We start from the raw sequence: 20,870 nt of genomic DNA, 5'->3' as shown, positions 1-20,870 counted from the left end.
GTGGGTAATCCAAGCTTAAGACCTCCCTCTTTTTTTTTTTTTTTTAAAGATTTTATTATTTCCTTTTTCTCCCCAAAGCCCCCCAGTACATAGTTGTATATTCTTCGTTGTGGGTTCTTTTAGTTGTGGCATGTGGGACGCTGCCTCAGCGTGGTCTGATGAGCAGTGCCATGTCCGCGCCCAGGATTCGAACCAACGAAACACTGGGCTGCCTGCATCAGAGCGCGCGAACTTAACCACTCGGCCACGGGGCCAGCCCCAAGACATTCCTCTTTTGCCCTGCCCCCACCCCAAGAAGAGGAGGGTTTTAAAAAAAACAAAAGCCAATAAAGACACTTCTGCTACCTGAGCTCAGTCTCTCCATTACAGGTCCAGGAAATCAAAGGGGTCAGGATTGTCACTTACTGCTCCCCTCTCTACTTTGCCAACTCGGAGATCTTCAGGCAAAAGGTCATTGCCAAGGTAAGACCTAGTCCTCTGGTGACCAGAGTGGCTGGACAGAGAATGGCCAGAAGATGGAAGAAAGGGTGCTGGGAGCCAAGAGCAGGCTGCCTCCCAAGAGGGCGGAGGTCAAGATTGCTGCTGGCTCTCTCCCTGCAGACAGGTGTGGACCCCCAGAAAGTGTTGCTCGCCAAGCAAAAGTACCTCAAGAGGCAGGAGAAGAGAAGGATGCCCACACAACAGAGGAAGTCTCTATTCATGAAAACCAAGGTGAGCTGAGTCCAGGAACAGCCCAGTCCTCTCCCCTGCCCTCTCTGGTTTTACCCCCCGATGTCCCACCTGCCAGCACCCTTCGAGGCAAAGACTTAAAGTCTCTGTGACCATTGCCTGGTGGCCACTGGGAATTCTTCTTCTTCAGTGAGGGGCTGTCAGCTCCTGGGGTAACCAAGGATCTCCCATGCCCCCCCATTTTCTGGCTAAGATAGGATATGGCCCATGGACTTAGGAACAACCCCAGAAGGGGAGCAGCAGTGAATTTCCTGGGGTACCCAGCCAACCCAGAGCAGCAAGGTGGAGGCAGTGTGGGAGTTCTGGGGAGAACCAGGCAGGCAGGACAAATGCAAAAAGGAGCTCAGTTGTCTCCAAAGGGGCTTCCTGGCTGAGCAGAGTGGGCTGAGGCTTCAACACCTCCCTCGGAAGGGTACTCTGACCTTGCCTGGGTCATGGGAGACCAAGCGCGCAGGTCCTGCCTAAAGAAAGGCCTTTGGGAGATGCCTCGCCCGGGGGTGTTGGGGGCTTGTATTCACCAAGATCAAGTTCAGTCGTTCTCCACCTGCATGCTGCTCGCCCCTGCTTCAACCCCGCAAAGCCTGATTCGGGCTGTGGATCCCTGACTGCCCCACCCCCCGCCCCCCAGACTGTCTCCCTGCAGGAGCTGCAGCAGGACTTTGAGAACGCCTCCCCGACCGACCCCAACAACAACCAGACGCCTGCTGATGGTGCCAGTGTGTCATACATCACCTTCAGCCCTGACAGCTCCCCGGCTGCCCACTGTGAGCCACCAGCCGCTGCGGAGATCCCCATTGAACCCAGTGACATGCTGGCCAGTGTCCCACCCTTTGTCACCTTCCACACCCTCATCCTTGACATGAGCGGGGTCAGCTTTGTGGACTTGATGGGCATCAAAGCCCTGGCCAAGGTGAGGCCCTGGGGCAGAGGGAGCGCAGGCCCACCGCCAGCCTCTCACCCACGCCCCTGCTCTCCCACGCTCCCTTTCCTTGGAGCATTCACTTCAACAAGCTGAGGGAGGAAGCTCGCCAAAGAGGCCAGTGGCTCCTAAGGATCCCTCCTTCCCCCAGATGTGACCAGAAAAGACGCTCTCCGCAGAGCAGGCCCAGGCAGCTTGAGGCAGTGAGTGGCTGCAGAGGGAGACCAGGGCTCCAGGCCCCGCTGCTCCACCTGGGCCTAGCACCCCTCTCTAGCCACCTCGAGTTCTCTCGCAGGCCACCGGAAACCCACCCCAGGGTCCTCTGAGGAAAGTCCAGCTTGACCATGATTCACGGTCTGCTGTTCCTTCCCACACGAATGCAGACACTCTAGGATCAGCTGGCTCTGGCCAACTGAGCAGAGAAGAACTGATATCAGTGCCCCACCTTCTCGGACCATACAGGCAGCCCACGGGACACCTTCGATAAATGTACGCATCTGATAACTTTTGGGCGGACACCTCCAATGGCAGGGACTCAGCAAACAGCAGAGCTGGCTCAGACAGAGGCAGCCCAGAGAAACTGAGGGGAACAGAGAGCACACAGGCTGACATCGCCCTCAGCCATGTGCACAGAAGGCTCCACCCCCAAGCCGGGGCTCAGCTTCCCCAGCCTGGACCTGGAGTCCAGGTGGCCCTGGGCTGAAGCCCTAGCCTCTCCCGCCTCAGTCCTCCCCTCCAGCTTCTGCCTAAAGCCACAAAGTTGGGAAAGTGGTGGAGTCTGAGAATCCAAGCTACTGGAAGAAAAGATCTGGCCCCGTCAGAAGGGGCCATGGGGACTTTAAGTGCCCGCCTCTCTGGCAAAGCCCATTTCCGCCCCACTTTCCATAGGAGACCTCAGCCAACACTCCAGGGAGAAGTGGTGCTTCGCTGCTATTTTTATCTTTGACTGCCAGGGCTCTCAGGATTGCTTATTTGTTTGGCTTCCCCTCTGAAGTGCGTTTTGTGAGTCACTTTTGAGACCCACTCAGAACATTCCTTTCCTTTTGTCTCCCTACCCCACCGCTCTCCCCAACACGTCTAGCTGAGCTCCACTTACGGGAAGATCGGCGTGCAGGTCTTCTTAGCGAACATTCACGGTAAGAGAAGGAGGACATTCCGGGCCTGGGTGAGGCGGGGGGCAGGCTCGTGGGACGCTGAAGACAGAGGGGGTGGAAATGAGAGCACCCAACATCCCCCCAAACTACTGCGTGCTCAGAAGAGCTTGAGACACAAGTCAGAAGAGACGGGCCAGACTGCGTGACCACATAGGGGGCTCAGTAATTATCCAGGGGAAGTACAGACACACAGCTGTGTACACGTGCAGTCTCCAAAGGGCACGTACGCACAGCCCCGAGGACACGTCCACATAGCAGCGGGTTTCCATGTCGTAGCCCGGTGTAGAGTGCAGGGGACATGCGGCAGGTACACACACACACACAGGAGAATGTGGAGGGGCACACACTCACACACCCAACTTCCCGCGGGGTCAGAGCCGTCCCGGTGGGCCTGCCCGACTTCAGGGCTGCCTGAGCACATCCCAGTCTCCGTGGAGGCCCCGCTCAGGGAGGGAGTCTGCAGTGTCCACGAGCTGCTGTGCATGTGCTCCAGAGCTCAAATGGGAAGACTCCTCTCACCCTCGCTGGACACTCCTCAGGAAATCATCTCAGGATCTGGTAGGAGTGAGGCCTCTCCCACCCACTGGAGACTACAGGAAAGGTCTGGGTAAACAAGAGGACAGACCCTCAGGGGACAGAATTGGCAGCTTCCTCATGGACGTTTTAGCCTGTCCCTCTCAAATCCCCACAAAGTGCCGACTCCCTGAATCAAACTGCTTCCTTCTGCCCTGGGTTGAAGGTGCGGCATCCTCAAGCTCATGCTGCCCTCTGCTGACCGAACTGACATTGCAAGGCAATGCCGAGGCCCTAGGGTGCAGCGGGAGCGCGGCCCTCAGGCCTCTCTCTCCTCCACTCACACCGTCCTCCCCCACGCCAGCTCACACCCGCAGTGGCCGTTGTCTTTCTGAAGGTGACCCTTTCCTCCTTCCAGCCCAGGTGTACAATGACATCAGCCACGGAGGCGTCTTTGAAGACGGGTGTCTACAGCGCAACCACGTCTTTCCCAGCATACATGATGCCGTCCTCTTTGCCCAGGCCAACGCCAGAGAAGTGGCCCCAGGACGTGACTTTCAAGGGGTAAGGTCCCCGCCCCTGGGGAATCCTAGGCCCCAGGGCACTGAAATAGCAGGACCAGGAGGCATTAGAAAGAACACAGGAGGAGGTTTGAGTTCCAACACCAATTCCGTCATTTAACTTTTCTGAGTCTCAGTTTCCTTATCTGCAGAATGGGCACCCTAAACTAACGCCCTAAACTAATACAACCTACCTCACAGGGTGTTTCTTTTATTTTTGCTTTAAGATTAACTGATAATTATGTCTTTTATGTCACTGGAAAGTGCTTTGCATATTGGAAAATCCTCTATTAATATTCATTTCTGGATCACACAAACACTCAAAGCACATTAGGTTGTGCCCAGGACTCTGGCATTGCTCACCCCTGCCCGCTCCTTCACTCTTTCTAGAAGAGGCTATGGGGAAGGGCAGCGGGTGAGCCTGCCTGTTCTAATTTAGCGGAGCTTGGAGATTTCAGGCTGGTGACGGATGAAGAGGCTGGATCCAAGTTTTGTCTCAGCTCCTTGACATTTAATTTACTAGCTCAGTAAGTGGTATGCAAATGAGCTACAAATAACACTGTCGAGGACTCCAGAAAGCTGAGGAGTCAGCAAAAGCCCACCCCGTTGGGGTCCCTGCCCAGGCCTCCCCAGCCACCCCTACCTCCCAGGGTCCCCTCCCAGCTCAGCCTCTGCCCTCGGCCTCCCAAGACTCTGAGCCCCAGCCCTCGATAAAATCCTCCTCCGCCCTCTGTAGGTCGTAAGAAAGGCTTTTCTGGCCTGAGAGCAACCATTTGCTCTTTGCTTTAAGAGACGGATGAAGGTGAAGCCATGTGTTCCAAGCGCTGAAAGCCTGCCCGGGAAAACACGGGGCCTTGGCGCCCGCCCTCCACAGTCGGAGGGGGACGGTGCAGGCGCAGCGGCCTGTCTGGCTCCATGAACCTTGTCCACAGAGCAAAGTCAGGGAGATTCTAGAAGAATCCTCGTCATTTGTTATTGCACAAATAATGTCCAGTTATTACCAGTTATATATTTTAAAGAATTTATATTATATATTTACATATTACAGAATATATTCATATACATAAATTGCACACACACACGCCTTTTTCATACTGAGGTAGAAAGTCAGCAAAACGAGTTTGATTATCCTACTTTTACAGGAAACAGATTCCCCAAGAAGGGAACCGGATTCCCTGAGCTCAGGCAGCTAGCCCTCATCTTCTAAACCGCCCCCAAGGGCGGGCTACATTCTGTGAGGCAGGGGAGCGGGGAGAGGGGAGGGACGGGGCAAGAGGAGGACTTATGCGTTGGAAAACACGGTGCCCACCCGGAGCCTGCCCTTTGTGCCAGACATCGTCATTCTGCCCTGGAGCTCATTCTGCACCTGTCTCCCCTCCAGGCTGCAGTGGACCCCGAGCTCTCCTTGGATGGCTCCGAGGACAGCCCCAGCTACTGGGACTTAGAGCAGGTACGCTGAGGCGGTGGGGGGGGGGGGGGGGGGCGGGGAGGAGACCCTCTCAAATCCAGGGTGTTCACCAGGCTGTCTCTCCTTTAAGCCAAAGCAGTCACCTTGAAGGCAACAAGGTTTCTTTCTCATCTTTCTTTTAATAGCAGATCTTAATTCTTCTCACTCCCTGAAAGGCATCGTGGGGGAAGGGAGAGACACTGGACCAAGTCCTAGAGAACTAATATCTATTCTTAACTCTCCAACGCATCTACCACATGACCTTGGGCAAGGCATGCAACACCCCCGGGCCCCAGTTTTTGTTGTTGTGAGTTAAGGGGAATATGGCTAATACCTGTCCCCTCCACCTCATTTTTCTTTCATTAATTCGACGGGTCTTTACGGGCTGCCTACTACTTGCCTGACACAGGGTGGACAGGCCGCAGGGAGCGACACAAAGACCCTTGCCCTTAGGGAACATGTTCTGCGAGGGTCAGAGGAAGTACCGGGCACAAATTCTAGGAATACAAATATTGTTACATGTGGCCTCAAGAGCTGAGATGCAGATGTGAAGTGTTGTTATCCCCACCGGGCCCTCTGGTCCTCACGTGAAAAGTAGCCCTACCCCGATGCCCTCAATAACAAGAAGCCAGATGACCAAGTTTAGGGAAATAACATCTCACTTTGTGCCTCTTCCCATTCTTTTTGGGCTGAGTTCCATGGTCCTCTGCACACGTCTCTATGAGTGGTGACGGCATGCAGGAGACATTAGGAAATAGAGCCAGAGGCACAAAGATTTGGCAGACTAATTTCTGTGCCCCCGTCGAATTTCCAGCACATTCCAAAAAAACTTGGATAGAACCAAAATAGCTTATCAGAGCAGACAGGACTTTAGAGCTTATCTGATCTGAGCCCTCGCTCTGTCTGATGAAGAAAGTGAAGCTACAAAGCGGGTGGGCCGTGTGAAGGTCACACAGCCACGGGAGGTGATGCAAAATTAGATTCCAGGCAGCCTCTCTTATCACCTCTGTACCAGTTTACCTCTTAGGCTGACCCTGCCTCACCCCCGTTCACACACGCACACGCACACACATGCTCACACACACCCGTGATGCCTCTTTCTGGCCAGGGGTTCATAGTTTACCTCGTGGTTGCAGCCCCTCTGAACCCAGCAGGTCTAATGCTCTCCCTTCCCCTCCCTTTTCCTCCTTGGGGCCCTGCAGGAGATGTTCGGGAGCATGTTCCACTCAGAAACCCTGACCGCCCTGTGAGGGCCCAGCCAGCCCCATGCTGCCTGCGGAGCCTGGCACCCGGAACTTCCGCGGAGGCTGAGCCTGCGATTGTGGGAGTGGTGGGAGGAGGAGAGCGCCTCCTCCGGGACTTCAGCCCCCTCCGTCCTCCTGTCTCTCCTCCTCTCTCCTTGCCTGTCGTCTCTAGAGCAGGCTGATCTCAGCAGCGAGGAGAGCCACCTCTCCAGTCTGCTGTAGACCCTCAGGGCCCTGGCCAGCCGTGAGCAAGCCTCTTCTCCCTCCACCGCACCCACCCATGCCCTGCCATGGCAGCTGGGCCCCCCGACTGCCGGACTTTAAGAGTGAGCCAAGAACAGAAGGGAAAGCACGACTGTGCTCGCCTGGAGTAGAAGCTTCGAAAGTGTCCTTGGGCCTGCTTTGTGTCAGATGATGTCACGCTGTCACAGGACATAGGCACGCACTTGCTTGGGACTCTGTGGCTTGCCCTCTCCAGCTGCCCCCGCTCTCTCCCTGGCAGCTCTGCACCCCTGGGACTATGTACTCCCCACAACCCAGAAATCTCTGTCTTGGGGACTGTGCCCCCTTCCTCCTCATCTGAAGGCTGCCAAGACCTCACTGCTATTCGGCACATCAGGTTCTAGCCTGGGGAGTGGCCAGGGCCCTCAGGGTCACCAGAGCTGCCTCCCAGGGGCAGCCCAACAAGGTAGTCACCCCAGCCTCCTGAAACATTATCACTCTGCCTGCCCGCAGGGGCTGCTCCTTTCCACTGGAGACTGGGGAGGAGCCCAAAAGGTATAGGGAGTAGCAGGCAGAATCCTCTGGCAACCTAGCAACAGATACCAGTTTTTCTGCACAGAAGCTTTTTAGGAATCTCTCTTTGTACCTGGGACTTGGAGGGGGAGGGGGTGCCAGTGCCGACCCAGGGCAAACTGGCGGGACCTGGGCCCTGACAGTCCCCCGACCTCGGAAATGCCTTCTCCACTTGGGAAATGTGCCTTGACCTGGCACAGAACCAATGATTTTAACTCTCCATGATCAGCTTTGGGCCTGAATCCTTCAGCTAGACAAGAGAAAAAGCTCCCCAAGGACCAGCTGCATCCCCCAGCTAGGTGCAGAACGGGGTCTTCCTCCACAGGATTCCTGAACACACTCAGGACCTGAGGCCCTCTTCTTCTACGAAAGATGAGAAGAGGGGTTCAGTTCTCCATGTATATAAATAAGATGGTAACTAGAGGAACCCCCTTGTTGACTTGAAAATAAATAGGTTCCATGTTCAACTGTTTGGGAAATTTTCATAGAAGTGTGCAGAAAACCTTCTGGCCTCTCCCCACTGCTTCCCCTGAGCTCCTTCAACTGCATGATCCCGGCCCAACAGGTTGGGCTGGCTCAACCTGGAAAAACGTCCCAATTCCCAACTTCAGCCTGACCTGCATTGTGTGTCTGAGTGTTGAGTGAGCTGGTCAGCTAGCAGGTCTTCTTAGAGTTAAAGGAGCGGGCGCTGGCAATGATCCAACAGATTCTTGGCCTCCGAGCATTGCTTCTCTGTGAATTCATTATGCCATCTGGCTGCCAATGGAACTCAAAACTTGGAAGGCAGAAGACAATGTTATCTGGGATTCACCGTGCCCAGCACCCGAAGTGCCAAATTCCAGGAGGACAAGAACCTAAGCCAATGACAACTCGCCCTCCCCCATTCCACCTCCTTCAAAGTCCAGCTCAGGCCCAGGAGGTGGGGGACGTCACAGAGCCTCAGGACATCCAAGTCAGAGGTGCCCTTTGAATCAAGTGTCTAGAACCCCTGAGGACTTGATGAAGTGACCATTAATCCCCAGGCCAGTCCCAGACCTGAAGGAGATTGCTGACTCACCGTGGCCCAGAGCGGGGGCTCAAGGAGGCTTCCCGAAACATGTCCAAGGGTGTAAGTACTCACAGAGCCCACAGTGGAGGTAAGATTGGAAACACATGGTGTTGGGCAGACATTAAAGAAAACTTCGCTGTTAGAATATTTTAGAAAGAACACACAAAAAAATCACACAGACCACTCTCTGGACATGATTGAGGCAGGAAAGGAGGGCAAGGTAGTGAAATAATCCAGAATTTCAATACTTTTGAATGTTCTCAGTGATACTGACCTGTGATGACATGGTTCCCAGGGAAGACGGGGACTCTTGAGATATTTGTGTAATTTATTTAATTTAAACGCCATTCTCTTTTTGTTCATTTTGGTAATAAAGTGGTTTTGAAATGTGAACAAATGCATGTGTTTGGGTAGTTTTACAGAGAGGCAAAATAAGTCACCTCCAGGGAAAGCTGGCCTTACTTTGCACTGTCCTGAGGGGAAGCAACAAGGAGCTAAGACTTCTCTGTGAGTCTCCCAGCTCCCTCTCCAGGGTCTCGTTTTCCACTCCTGGGAGTGAATAAACTTCTCTGCTCCAGCTCAAGAGCAGGGACTGGGGGGAGATGACTGAATAAGGGGTCCACAGACCCAGGACCAGTTCTCAAAGCCGACTCTGTGATTTCTGTGGCTATCAGAGAAGTCAAAGTCCCATCATCACTTCTATCTACCCTTCATGCACGAATTCTTCCACATTCATGAGATGTCTGTTATGGGCCAATCCCACTCAGCAAAGCTTTCAGAATCCTTAGTTTGGGAGCACACAATCTAAGCCGGGCTTCCCCTCCCCTGTTTGTGAGACAATGCAAGGAGCATAAGGCCACAGGGCTCAAGTATCCAACAAGCTGGGTTGACTCCCAACTTTGTTTACTAACAGTAGGAAATGGAAGGAAATAAGAAGAATCACATAAAAACAGAGTAAAGGCATGAAGGAGACAGAAATATGATGAAGCAGAAAGAGATGACAGGCTAGAGATAACACAAAGCAAAGAGGGAAGGGAAATGAATGGCCAGTGGGATAGAGATACGCAGGGACAAAGAGATTGGGAGAACTGGAAAAGGGAGAAAGAGGTGTGCCCATCTTCCTCTACTTCATGCATGGGACGCCTACCACAGCAGGGCTTGCCAAGCGGTGCCATGTCCACACCCGGGATCTGACCTGGTGAACCCTGGGCCGCCGAAGCGGAACCTGCGCACTTAACCACTGCGTCACCGGCCGGCCCCTATATATATATTTTTAATGATGCTATTTTAGCCTAGATCCCCCTGAAGCAGAGCCTGAGAGAAAATTTTGTGTGCTGGTATTTGGGAAAGGATTCCAGGCAGCAGCAGTGAAAGGCAGGAGGCATGAAACAGGGAGAGAGGGAAAGCCAGCAAAAGAAAAAGTTACTGAGGTAGCCACCACGGAGGGCACTGGGGCTCCACCCTGCTGGGCCTCCCAGGAGCCCTGTGAAATTCATCTCCAAGTGTCCAGGAGAAACATTTAACCATCACTCCCATCTTCCATTGATCAAAGGTGGCCCCTGGGAATTAACTCCCCAATGATTACGGGGTGCATGGGTATGAGCACAGAGTAGTTCCCAGGGTGTCCCATGCTGTGGCATCAGGGAAGCCACCCAGGGCAGGAAGGAAGAGGCATGCACAGCTCCAGGAAGGACCCAGCAGGTGAGACTGCTCAGAACTGTTACCCCAACAGAGGCTTAGTCGGAGAGTTTTGAGTGGCACATAAAGACGGCATCTAAATCAGATGCATTTCTGTAACTTCTTGTCTTTAAAACCTAAGTTTATCTTCAGTTGTAAAACAACAATATGGCTTTAGCAGTCTTTAGGCATAAGTGTTGAAACATCTCTAAGATTCTAAACTGGAATGGGGTACTTTTAAGACTGTGAATTCCTAAACATGGTCTCTAATACCATTCCTAATTTAAAGTAACCAGGGCTCCTTAGGGCCAGGGCCAGGGCAGGGTAGGTACAAAATCAGTCTGCAACAAGTTTTTATGCCAGAAACCAAAGAATTGCTCAAAAAAAATATGGAGGCATATCACAAGGTTACAGCAACCAGGTGGAAGCACCTTCTACTAGCCAAATGTGGGACAATGAGGACCAAAATAATTAAATACAATGATGAATTGTAAACATTTAAAAACAAGAACTGAGTCCATACCAATGATGATAGATAGACAGATGATAGATAGATAGATAGATGATAGATAGATGATAGATAGATAGATAGATAGATAGATAGATAGATAGATAGAATTACAGAGGCTTTGTAGTATTTTTTAGTATCTGGGAGAGTTAGTCTCCACTTAGAACATTTTTATGATACAGCCTTCTTATTCAAGGATATGGTATTCCTTTCCAATTACTTAAGTCTCCTTTTGCTAATCTAAGTAGTGTTTCCTCATATAGATCTTACATATTTTTCAAGGTTTTTTTTACCTTTTTTATTGCCGTTATAAATGGAATTTTTTCTTTCCTCGTATTTTCTAACTGGCTGTTGTTTACATATATCAAGGCTACTGATTTCTGTATATTAATGTGTACTCAGATTGCTTACTGAATTCCCTTACAGAACTAATAGTTTTGTAGTTTTCCAGTCGATTATTTCAGATTTGACAGATATACAGCCCATGTCTGCAAATAATTATAATTTTACCTCCTTTTCAAATTTTATACCTCTAATCTCATTCTCTTGTTTAATTGCCTTGATCAGTACTTGCAAAACAATGTTAAATAATAGTGGTGATAGTAGACGTCCTTTTCTGGTTCCTAACTTTAATGCAAATGTTTCTAATTTTTTCTCATTAAATTTAAGATTCTTCCTTTAGCATTGGAAAAATATATTTTATCATTTTAAGATTTTTATCAAGAATGGATGTAGCGAGGGCCAGCCCCATGGCTGAGTGGTTAAGTTCACGCGCTCCGCTTCGGCAGCCCAGAGTTTCGCTGGTTCGGATCCTGGGCATGGACCTATCACTGCTCATCAAGCCACGCTGAGGCACACAGCAGAGCCAGAAGGACCTACAACTAGAATGCACAACTATGTACTGAGGGGCTTTGGGGAGAAGGAGAAGAAAAAGAAAGATTGGCAATAGATGTCAGCTCAGGGCCAATCTTTAAGAAGAAAAAAAAAGAATGGACATAGTGAGATCAATGTCTAGCATGAGAGTGTAAAGAGTTCCACTGACCAGCTTCCCAGTGAAACTGGTGACAATGTTAAAAAAAAAAAAAAAAAAACCTTAAGCCTGTAGAAATGGCCCTAAGGGCAAGCAGCAAATGAAGAAACAGCTATTCAAGAAAATCTAGGGACTGCCCCGTGGCCGAGTGGTTAAGTTCCCGCGCTTTACTGCAGGCGGCCCAGTGTTTCTTCGGTTCGAATCCTGGGCGTGGACATGGCACTGCTCATGAAGCCATGCTGAGGTGGCATCCCACATGCCACAACTAGAAGGACCCACAACTAAGAATATACAACTATGTACCTGGGGGCTTTGGGGAGAAAAAGGAAAAAAATAAAATCTTTAAAAAAAAGTCTATGAAAATCCAGTCTTAACAGGTGAGAATCTGTGATAACTGAACCAAGACCACTCCCTCCCTCCCCCTTCCCAACCCAGTGAGGCAAAGACTCTGCTCCAGACTGCCAAGAACACAGGGCTTCCTCTCCCCCCACTTTTCAGTCAGAGGCCTTTCTTCCCAAGAAGAATAGGACTTCAGTATTTCTCATCCTGCCCCAGCTACCTTTTGTTAACACTGAATGGGGGCTCCCTTCTCCTCCCATTCCCAACTTTTATAACAGATGTTCTAACTTGAGTGCAGTGTGCTCAGAATACTGGGATCCCAGTCAACCTTGCCAAAGTATGTGAGGCAATGGTTCCCCATGAGGACAGGTAAGCCAAAAGGACCTCAGATTGCTGACCCCCCACACACACCAAGTGCTGAGCTCCTAGAAAAGGAGTATCACTCAGAGAGAAGCTTGCCATTGTCCCTACCTCCAGGTCCAGAACTCTGGCTCAGAAATTTTGCCTGGGGGAAGAAGAAGGCCATAAAACAGATAAAATAGATAGCTCCTAATTTCTTCCCAAAGGAAATGACTTAATATGCAACAGAGCATGGAGAAGCTCAAGGCTAAGGATGCTCTCAAGAACAGTGGAGGGGCGGGCCTGATGGCAAAGCAGTTAAATTCACACGTTCCTCTTCAGCGGCCCCAGGTTCGCCGGTTCAGATCCTGGGTGTGGACATGGCACCACTTGGCAAGCCATGCTGTGGTAGGCGTCCCACGTATAAAGTAGAGGAAGATGGGCATGGATGTTAGCTCAGGGCCAGTCTTCCTCAGCAAAAAGAGGAGGATTGGCAGCAGATATTAGCTCAGGGCTAATCTTCCTAAAAAAAAAAAAAAAAGAACAGTGGAGGTTCTGGTAAACATCATTGGGAGGAGATTTGTGGATCGTGAATTTAACAAAGATACAGCCTAGACTGTAGGCTGGATAGTTTGCAGGAGAAAAACAGATGGAAGGAGCCTTCCTGGGATCAGAACAAAGATCAAACAATGAATCAGAAACTATTCTTTCAAAGGAGCTGCAATGTGACTGGATTAGTTTGTACAATAATTTATGCCCAAGGCATTATTGAAAACAATAGAACAATGAACCAGAAATTAGTAGAGTTTAACAGCTGGGAGTGGTCATGGAAAGACAGGAAGAGAGCCCTACCAATACCACCATCATCCCTGGGTGACTGTGGGCAGACCCCAAACTGTGCCTGTTGAGGAGCAACATCAAAGGTTTAACTCTGTGGGGGAGAAATAGACTTCACTAAAGTGATCCATCTAGTCACTAAACAAATAAACAAGCAACTAACAATAACAAGCCTAAGCGGGAGGGAAAGGAACCAGTTGCCAGAGTTGCTACAATATGTTATCTAAAATGTGCGATTTCCAATGAAAAAAATTGCGAAGCATGTAAAAAAAAAGAAAGTATGATCAATACACCAGACAAAAAGCAGGCAACAGAATCTGTGAGAGCAGCCAAATGTCAGACTTAAAAGAAAAAGATTTCAAAGTAGCCATTACAAATATGTTCACAGAACTGAAAAAAAGCAAGATTAAAGAAGTAAAAGAAGGTATGATGACAATATTGCATCAAATAGAGAATATCAATAAAAAGATAGAAATTATTTTTTAATGGAAATTCTGGAGTTGAAATGTCTAACTGAAATGTTTAAAAATTCACCAGAGGGGCTCAACAGTAGATTTGAACTGGCAGAACAAAGAACTGGTGAACCTGAAGATAGACTGATAGAGATTATGTGAACCAAAGAACAGAGAGAAAAAGAATGAAGAAAAATGAACAGAGCCTTGGAGAAACGTAGGACACCATTAAGTACAACAACATACGCATAACGGGAGTACCAGAAGGAAAGGAGAGAGAGAAAGAAGCAGAAAAAATATTCAAAGAAATAATGGCTGAAAACATCCCAAACTTATTGAAAAGCAATTATCTACACATCCAAGAAGCTCAATGAATTCCAAGTAGGATAAAGGCAAAGAGATCCACAAATAGACACATCATGTTAAAAATGCTGAAAGTCAAACAGAGAAAGAAAAATCTTGAAAGCAGCAAGAGAAACATTGACTCATCACTTACAAGGGATCCACAAGACTAACTGCTGACTTCTCAGCAGAAACAATGGAAATGGATCACATATTGAAAGTGCTCGAAGAAAAAAGTGTCAACCCAAAAACCTATCATCAGCAAAGTTATCTTTAAAAATGAAGTTAAAATAAAGACTTTCCCAGGGGCTGGCCGGTGGCCAAGTGGTTAAGTTCGCACGCTCCGCTGCAGCGGCCCGGGGTTTTGCTGGTTCGGATCCTGGGGCGGACATGGCACCACTCATCAAGCCATGCTAAGGCAGCATTCCACATAGCACAACCAGAAGGACCTACAGCTAGAATATACAACTATGTACTGGGGGGCTTTGGGGAGAAAGAAAAGGAAAAAGAAGATTGGCAACAGATGTTAGCTCAGGTGCCACTATTTAAAAAAAAAAAAAAAAACACTTTCCCAGATAAACAAAAACTGGGAGAATTTGTTGCTAGAAAACCCACCTTACAAAACATGCTAAAGGAAGTTCTTCAGGCTGAAAGCAAGTGAACCCAGACAGTAACGCAAATCTATATGAAAATACAGAGTGCACCAGTAAAGGTAATTATATAATTATAAAAGACAATAAATGCATATATTTTCTCCTAGCTTCTCTTAACTGATTTAAAAAGCAATGTATTAAAAGTGTATAATGTATTGCTGGGCCTTAACATATAGAAGTGTAATATATGTATAATATATTTGTCAATAATAGCACAAAAGAGGTGGGTGAGACCAAAGCTGTATTTAGCCAGGAAAATGATTACAGATAGTAAAGTAATAACTATAACAAGTATTTGACAAAATCTAACATCCTGTCATGATAAAAAAACAAATACTCAACAAACTAGGCATCAAAAGGAACTTCTTCAACCTGATAAAGGACATCTACAAAAAACCCACAGCTAACATCAAAGAACAATCCAAAAGTAAAACTAAGATAATAATTCCATTTACAATAGCATCAAAAGAAATAAAATACTTAGGAATAAGTTTATCAAAAGTAGTGTAAAACTTACACTCTAAAAACTACAAACATTGTTGAAAGAAATTAAAGAAGATCTAAATAAATGGAAAAACATCCCATCTTGATGGATTGAAAGATTTAACATAGTTAAGATGGAAATACTTCCCAAATTGATCTACAGATTCAACATAACCTCTACCAAAATCCTAGCTGTCTTCTTGGTAAAAATTGATAAGCCAATTCTAAAATTGATTGAGATTTCAAGACGCAAAGTGTTCAAAACAATCTTGAAAAAGAAGAAAAAAAGGAGGATCTGTACTTGTCAATTTCAAAACTTACTACAAAGCAATGGTAATCAAGACAGCATGGTACTTACACAAGGACAGACATATAGATCAATGGAAGAGAACTGAGAGTTCAGATGTAAACCCATTCATCTATGGTCAACTGGTTTTCGACAAGGGTGCCAAGACCATTCAATTGGGAAAGGATAGTCTTTTCAATAAATAGTGCTGGGACAAGTGGATAGCCACATGTAAGAGAATGAAGTTGGACCCTTAACTCACATCATATACAAAAATTAACTCAAGATGGATCAAAGACCTAAGTACAAAAACAAAAGCTACAAAACTCCTAGGAGAAAATATAGAGGTAAATCTTCATGACCTTGGATCTGGCAATGAATTCTTATATATGACATTAAATGCATGAGCAACAAATGAAAAAATAGGCAAATTGAACTTATCACAATTAGAAACTTTTGTGCTTCAAAAGACACCATCAAGAAAGTAAAAAGACAATCCACAGAATGGGATAAAATATTTGTAAATCACATATCTGATAAGGAACTTGTATCTAGAATATATAAAGAACACTTACAACTCAATAATAGAAAGACAAATAATCCAATTTAAAAATGGGCAAAAGATCTGAATAGACATTTCTCCAAGGAAAATATACAAACAGCCAATAAGCACATGAAAAGATCCTTGACATCATTTGTCATCAGGAAAATGCAAATCAAAACCACAGTGAGATACCACTTCGGACACACTAGGATGGCTAGAATCAAAAAGTCAGATGGTAAGTGTTGGCAAAGATGTGGAGAAATCAGAATCCTCATACACTGCTGATGGGAATGCACAAGGGTGCAGCCACTCTGGAAACCAGTATGGCAATTCGTCAAATGAGGAAACCTACAGTTGCCACATGACCCATCATTTCCACTCCTAGCTTTATCCCCAAGAGAAATGAAAACACATGTCCACACAAAATCTTGTACTGAATGTTTACACCAGCATTATTCATAATAGCCAAAATGCAGAACCTTAATGTCTATCAAGAATAAATGGAAAATGAAAAGTGGTATATCCATACAATGGAATATTATTCAGCCATAAAAAGAAAGGAAGCACTGACACAAGCCACAACATGGAAGAACCCGAGAAAACATGTTAAGTGAAAGAAGCCAGTTACAAAAGACCACATGTTATACGATTCCATTTATATGAAATGAACAGAATAGGCAAATATATAGAGAGAGAAAGCTGATTAGCAGTTGCTTAGGACTAGAGGGAGGCAGATGAGGGGGAGTTAGGGGGTGATAGCTAAAGGGGACAAAGTTTATTTTGAGGTGATGCAAATGTTCTCGAATTGACTGTGGTAATGGTTGTACAACTCCATGGATCTACTAAAACCAATGAGTTGTGCACATTTATCCAGACACCTTGTAGTGAAACTGAAGAAAAGTGAAAACAAAGAGAAGTCCTTAAAAGGAGCCAGAGAGAAAACAGTTCATGACAAAAGATCAGTAATTACATTTTCAGGGGCCGGCCCTGTGGCCGAGTGGTTAAGTTTGCGTGCTCCGCTTCGGTGGGCCGGGGTTTTGCCGGTTTGGATCCTGGGCACGGACATGGTACCACTCATCAGGCCACGCTGAGGCGGCGTCCCACATGCCACAACCAGAGGGACCCACAGCTAGAATATACAACTATGTACTGGGGGGCTTTGGGGAGAAGAAAAAAAAGAAAGAAGATTCGCAAAAGTTGTTAGCTCAGGTGCCAATCTTTAAAACAACAAAAAATAATAATAATAATTACATTTTCAGTGAACTTCTCACCAGGAAAAATGGAAGCCAGAAGACAGTAAAATAATATCTTCAAAGTGCTAAGAGAAAATACCATCAACTTAAAATTGTATGCTCACCAAAATTATTTTTCAAGAATGAGGATGAAATAAAGATATTTTCAGATAGACAACTGAGAGAGCTGATTCTCATCAGATTTTCAATAAAGTAGTTCCCAAAGGATAAACCTCGGGAAAAAGGAAAATTATCCCAGAAGTAAGGTCTGAGATTCAAGAAGAAAGATTAAACAAAGAAACTGTTAAATATATTGATAAATTTAAAAAACACTATCTCTATATAATAATAATAATGATAATGACTAATTTGTGGCATTTAAAAATAAATAAAAAACTAAAATAATGGACAACAATAGTATATAGAGAGAAGGTGATCAGAGTTAGTGTTCAAAAGTCTTCATAGTTTTTAGAGAAAAAGCGTTCTGACATTAACTTTAAATTCATTAAATATGCATACTAAATTTCAATGGTAAATCATAAGAAGATAACAAAGAATATAATTTCCAAACCAGTGGGGCAGAGGCGGATAGAATAAGGAAACAAACTACAATAATAAAAATGTAATTAATTTTTAAAGACAATAAATGGGGAGAAAGAAGCATAGAAAAATTAGTGCTGATAGTAAGATGATAGAAATATGTCCAAATACATCAGAAATCATGATAAATGTGAATAGACTAAACTCATTGGTAAGAGAGAGAAAATGTCTGATTAGATTAAAAATTAAATCCAGAGAGCTTTCTAAAACATAAGAACACCAAAATATGAAGGAAAAAAAGAGATACAAGATAAATATTAACCAAAAGAATGAAGCAGCTGTATTAATAGCAGACAAATTGGCCTTAAGACAAAGAGATTATTAGGCATAAAGACCACTATATCACAATAAAAATTTCAACTCGGGGCAGGCCCCATGGCTGATGGTTGGATTTGCCCACTCTGCTTCAGCGGCCCAGGGTTTCACCAGTTCGAATCCTGGGCGCTGACATGGCACAGCTCATCTGGCCACGCTGAGGCGGCATCCCACATGCCACAATTAGAAGGACCCACAACTAAAACTACACAACTATGCACCGGGGGGCTTTGGGGAGAAAAAGGAAAAATAAAATCTTTAAAAAAAAAAATTTCAACTCAATGAGAAGATATAACAGTTCTAAAGTTGAATATATCAAATAAAATAGTCTCAAAATATATAAAGCAAAACTGATTTCTAAAAACTGAAAAGTGACAAATCCACCAACACGATGGAAGATTTCAATACACTTCTCTCATTGCCAAACAAGAAGATAAACGATACAGGTAAAAAAATAGTAAGGTAAGGAAGAGTTAAACAATAAAATGAACAAGCTTAATTTAATGGACACATGGAACCTGCTGACAATTAAAATTTACACTTCTTAAGCACACATGAAATATTTACAAAAATTGACCATATACTAGGGTCTAAAGCAATTCTCAACAAATTTTAAAGAATAGGTGTCATCCTACATTTTCTGACCACAATGCATTGAAGTTAAAAATCAATTACAAAAAGATAACTTGAACAAAAATATGCATTTAGAATTTTTTTTTTGAGAACACTTCTAAATAACATAGTCAAAGAAGAAATCATATGGGAAGTTAAAAACATTTAGGACCTAAACAATGATGAAAATACTACATATCAAAATTTGTGTCATGCAAGGAAGTAGTGCTTCAAAGGAAATTTGTAACCTTAAATGCTTTTATTAGAAAAGATAAGAGATGAAAATTAATGAGCAAAATGTTTGATAGTAGTTGGAAAAAGAAAAACAAACTCAAAGAAAGCAAAGGAAAGGAGATAATAATAATAGCTAACACTTACTGAATGGTTACTATAAGCTACGCGTGCTTCCAAGTGTTTTACTCACTTTACAATGTATTCACTCAATCTTCCCAACAACCCTAGGAGGTACATACTCTTATTATCCCCATTTTACACAAGAGGAAACTGAGGATCAGAAAGGTTAAGTAGGGACCAGCCGGTGGCTGAGTGGTTAAGTTCATGCAGTTGGCTTTGGCGGCCCAGGGGTTCGCCGGTTCGGATCCTCAGTGCAGACATGGCACCGCTCATCAGGGTATGCTGAAGCGGCGTGTCACATGCCACAACTAGAAGGACCCACAACGAAAAAACATACAAATATGTACTGGGGGGTTTTGGGGAGGGAAAAAAAAAAAAGAAAGGTTAACTAAGTTTCCCAAGACCACTCAGCACAACTCCATGAAAGTGGAGGAGCTAGGATTGTAACGCAGGCAATCTGGCTCCAGAGTGTAAGCTCTTTTCCTTTTTTTTTTTAGGAAGATTAGCCCTGAGCTAACTACTGCCAATCCTCCACTTTTTGCTGAGGAAGACTGGCCCTGAGCTAACATCCGTACCCATCTTCCTCTACTTTATATGTGGGACGCCTGCCACACCATGGCTTTTGCCAAGCGGTGCCATGTCTGCACCCAGGATCCGAACCAGTGAACCCTAGGCCACCGAGAAGAGGAACGTGTGAACTTAACCTCTGCGCCACAGGGCCAGCCCAATCCTCCTCTTTTTGCTGAGGAAGATTGGCCCTGAGCTAACATCCATGCCCATCTTCCTCTACTTTATATGTGGGATGCCTGCTACAGCATGGCTTGACAAGTGGTGCGTAGGTCCATGCCCAGGATCCGAACTGACGAACCCCAGGTCCCTCGAAGCAGAGGGCATGAAGTCAAGCACTGTGCCACCAGCCCAGCCCCAGAGTGTAAGCTCTTAACTATGTAAAGTTGAAAATTTAGATGACATTGACAAGAGGTTTTCACATATTGAGGTATAGGGAGTAACTATTCGAGTTCAAAACTGATTTGGCTTGAACTAGCAAGCCTGACTTACGGCCCATCAAACACACACTGTCCGTCTGCTTATCCATTAAAGTAAAGAAGGCACTCTCCTAGGATAAGAATGCAGACTTCTCCCAGCCCTATTGGTAACAACGCCCTATCGGTAATGCCCAGGTTAGTCCCTTTCCTGGCATCACGGTCAAGTTGACCTGCTAATTTGCAACTGAGCACCTCTTTGAAACTGTATTCTGCGTGTGTTTAATATGTCTTCTTTGTTCTAAAAAGACATAAGACTGTACTGAAACCCAAGCTTCTCCCGAACGCCTTCTAAGGCCTTCCCGGGTTATAATCTTCACTCTGGTGCATAATAAACTCACCTCAATTTTGATTTATCAGTTGGTTATGGATTATTTGTGTTGACAACATGAATAAATTGCTAGTAAAATATAATTTACCAAAATGGAATCAAGAAAACAGTAGAAAGCCTGAAAAGTCATGTAACTATTAACAGAAATTAGCAATTTAAAATCTTCCCACAGAGCAAAAACAAGGCCCAGATTATTTTTTAGAATTATGAGAAACTAGGTTAGATTTTTGGTCCACCTTTATACACACTCTTCCAGAGAATGCCCCAGAAAAAGAAAGAGTAAAGGAAGGAAGCTCATTCCTTTAGTGGTTTAAATTTGGTAGAAATCTCTGTCTCCCTCCCGCCCTCGCACCCTTCCTCCATTTCTCTCTCTCTCTCTTACTGTCTCTGTAAACTCAGTCCAGAGGTCGCCAGTCCAGAGCTGGTACGGCTGTTCCCTGAGGCACCTTCCAGCTCTGCTCTCTGTCCTCCCTCAGCTGAACAC

General features: G+C 46.0%; 1 protein-coding gene and 1 long non-coding RNA gene across 8 annotated transcripts in view; one reads left to right on the top strand and one right to left on the bottom strand.

Moving 5' to 3' along the window:
- SLC26A9 (solute carrier family 26 member 9) overlaps positions 1 to 7,828 on the top strand; it is a 27,036-nt gene extending 19,208 nt beyond the window's left edge. For 3 of the 6 annotated variants that reach the window (XM_023640425.2, XM_023640424.2, XM_070267612.1), the window contains 7 exons: positions 370 to 462; positions 601 to 711; positions 1,358 to 1,639; positions 2,730 to 2,784; positions 3,734 to 3,879; positions 5,257 to 5,325; positions 6,525 to 7,828. In XM_023640425.2, coding sequence (XP_023496193.2) covers positions 370 to 462; positions 601 to 711; positions 1,358 to 1,639; positions 2,730 to 2,784; positions 3,734 to 3,879; positions 5,257 to 5,325; positions 6,525 to 6,572 — 804 coding nt within the window. In that variant the 3' untranslated portion in view covers positions 6,573 to 7,828. The remainder of the gene's footprint in view (positions 1 to 369; positions 463 to 600; positions 712 to 1,357; positions 1,640 to 2,729; positions 2,785 to 3,733; positions 3,880 to 5,256; positions 5,326 to 6,524) is intronic. The other 3 variants (XR_011438949.1, XR_011438951.1, XR_011438950.1) reach the window with 2 other exon arrangements.
- LOC111773428 (uncharacterized) overlaps positions 1 to 20,870 on the bottom strand; it is a 25,530-nt gene extending 4,660 nt beyond the window's left edge. The window contains exon 1 of one of the 2 annotated variants that reach the window (XR_011438952.1): positions 20,769 to 20,870. This is a non-coding gene — a long non-coding RNA (uncharacterized lncRNA). Of the gene's footprint in view, positions 1 to 2,744; positions 2,943 to 20,768 lie in introns of those variants that run through there. The other variant, XR_002807803.2, reaches the window with a different exon arrangement.

This window comes from Equus caballus, chromosome 5 (assembly GCF_041296265.1).
Source record: "Equus caballus isolate H_3958 breed thoroughbred chromosome 5, TB-T2T, whole genome shotgun sequence".
Taxonomy (NCBI): domain Eukaryota; kingdom Metazoa; phylum Chordata; class Mammalia; order Perissodactyla; family Equidae; genus Equus; species Equus caballus.
This window is presented reverse-complemented; position numbering and strand designations above follow the sequence as displayed.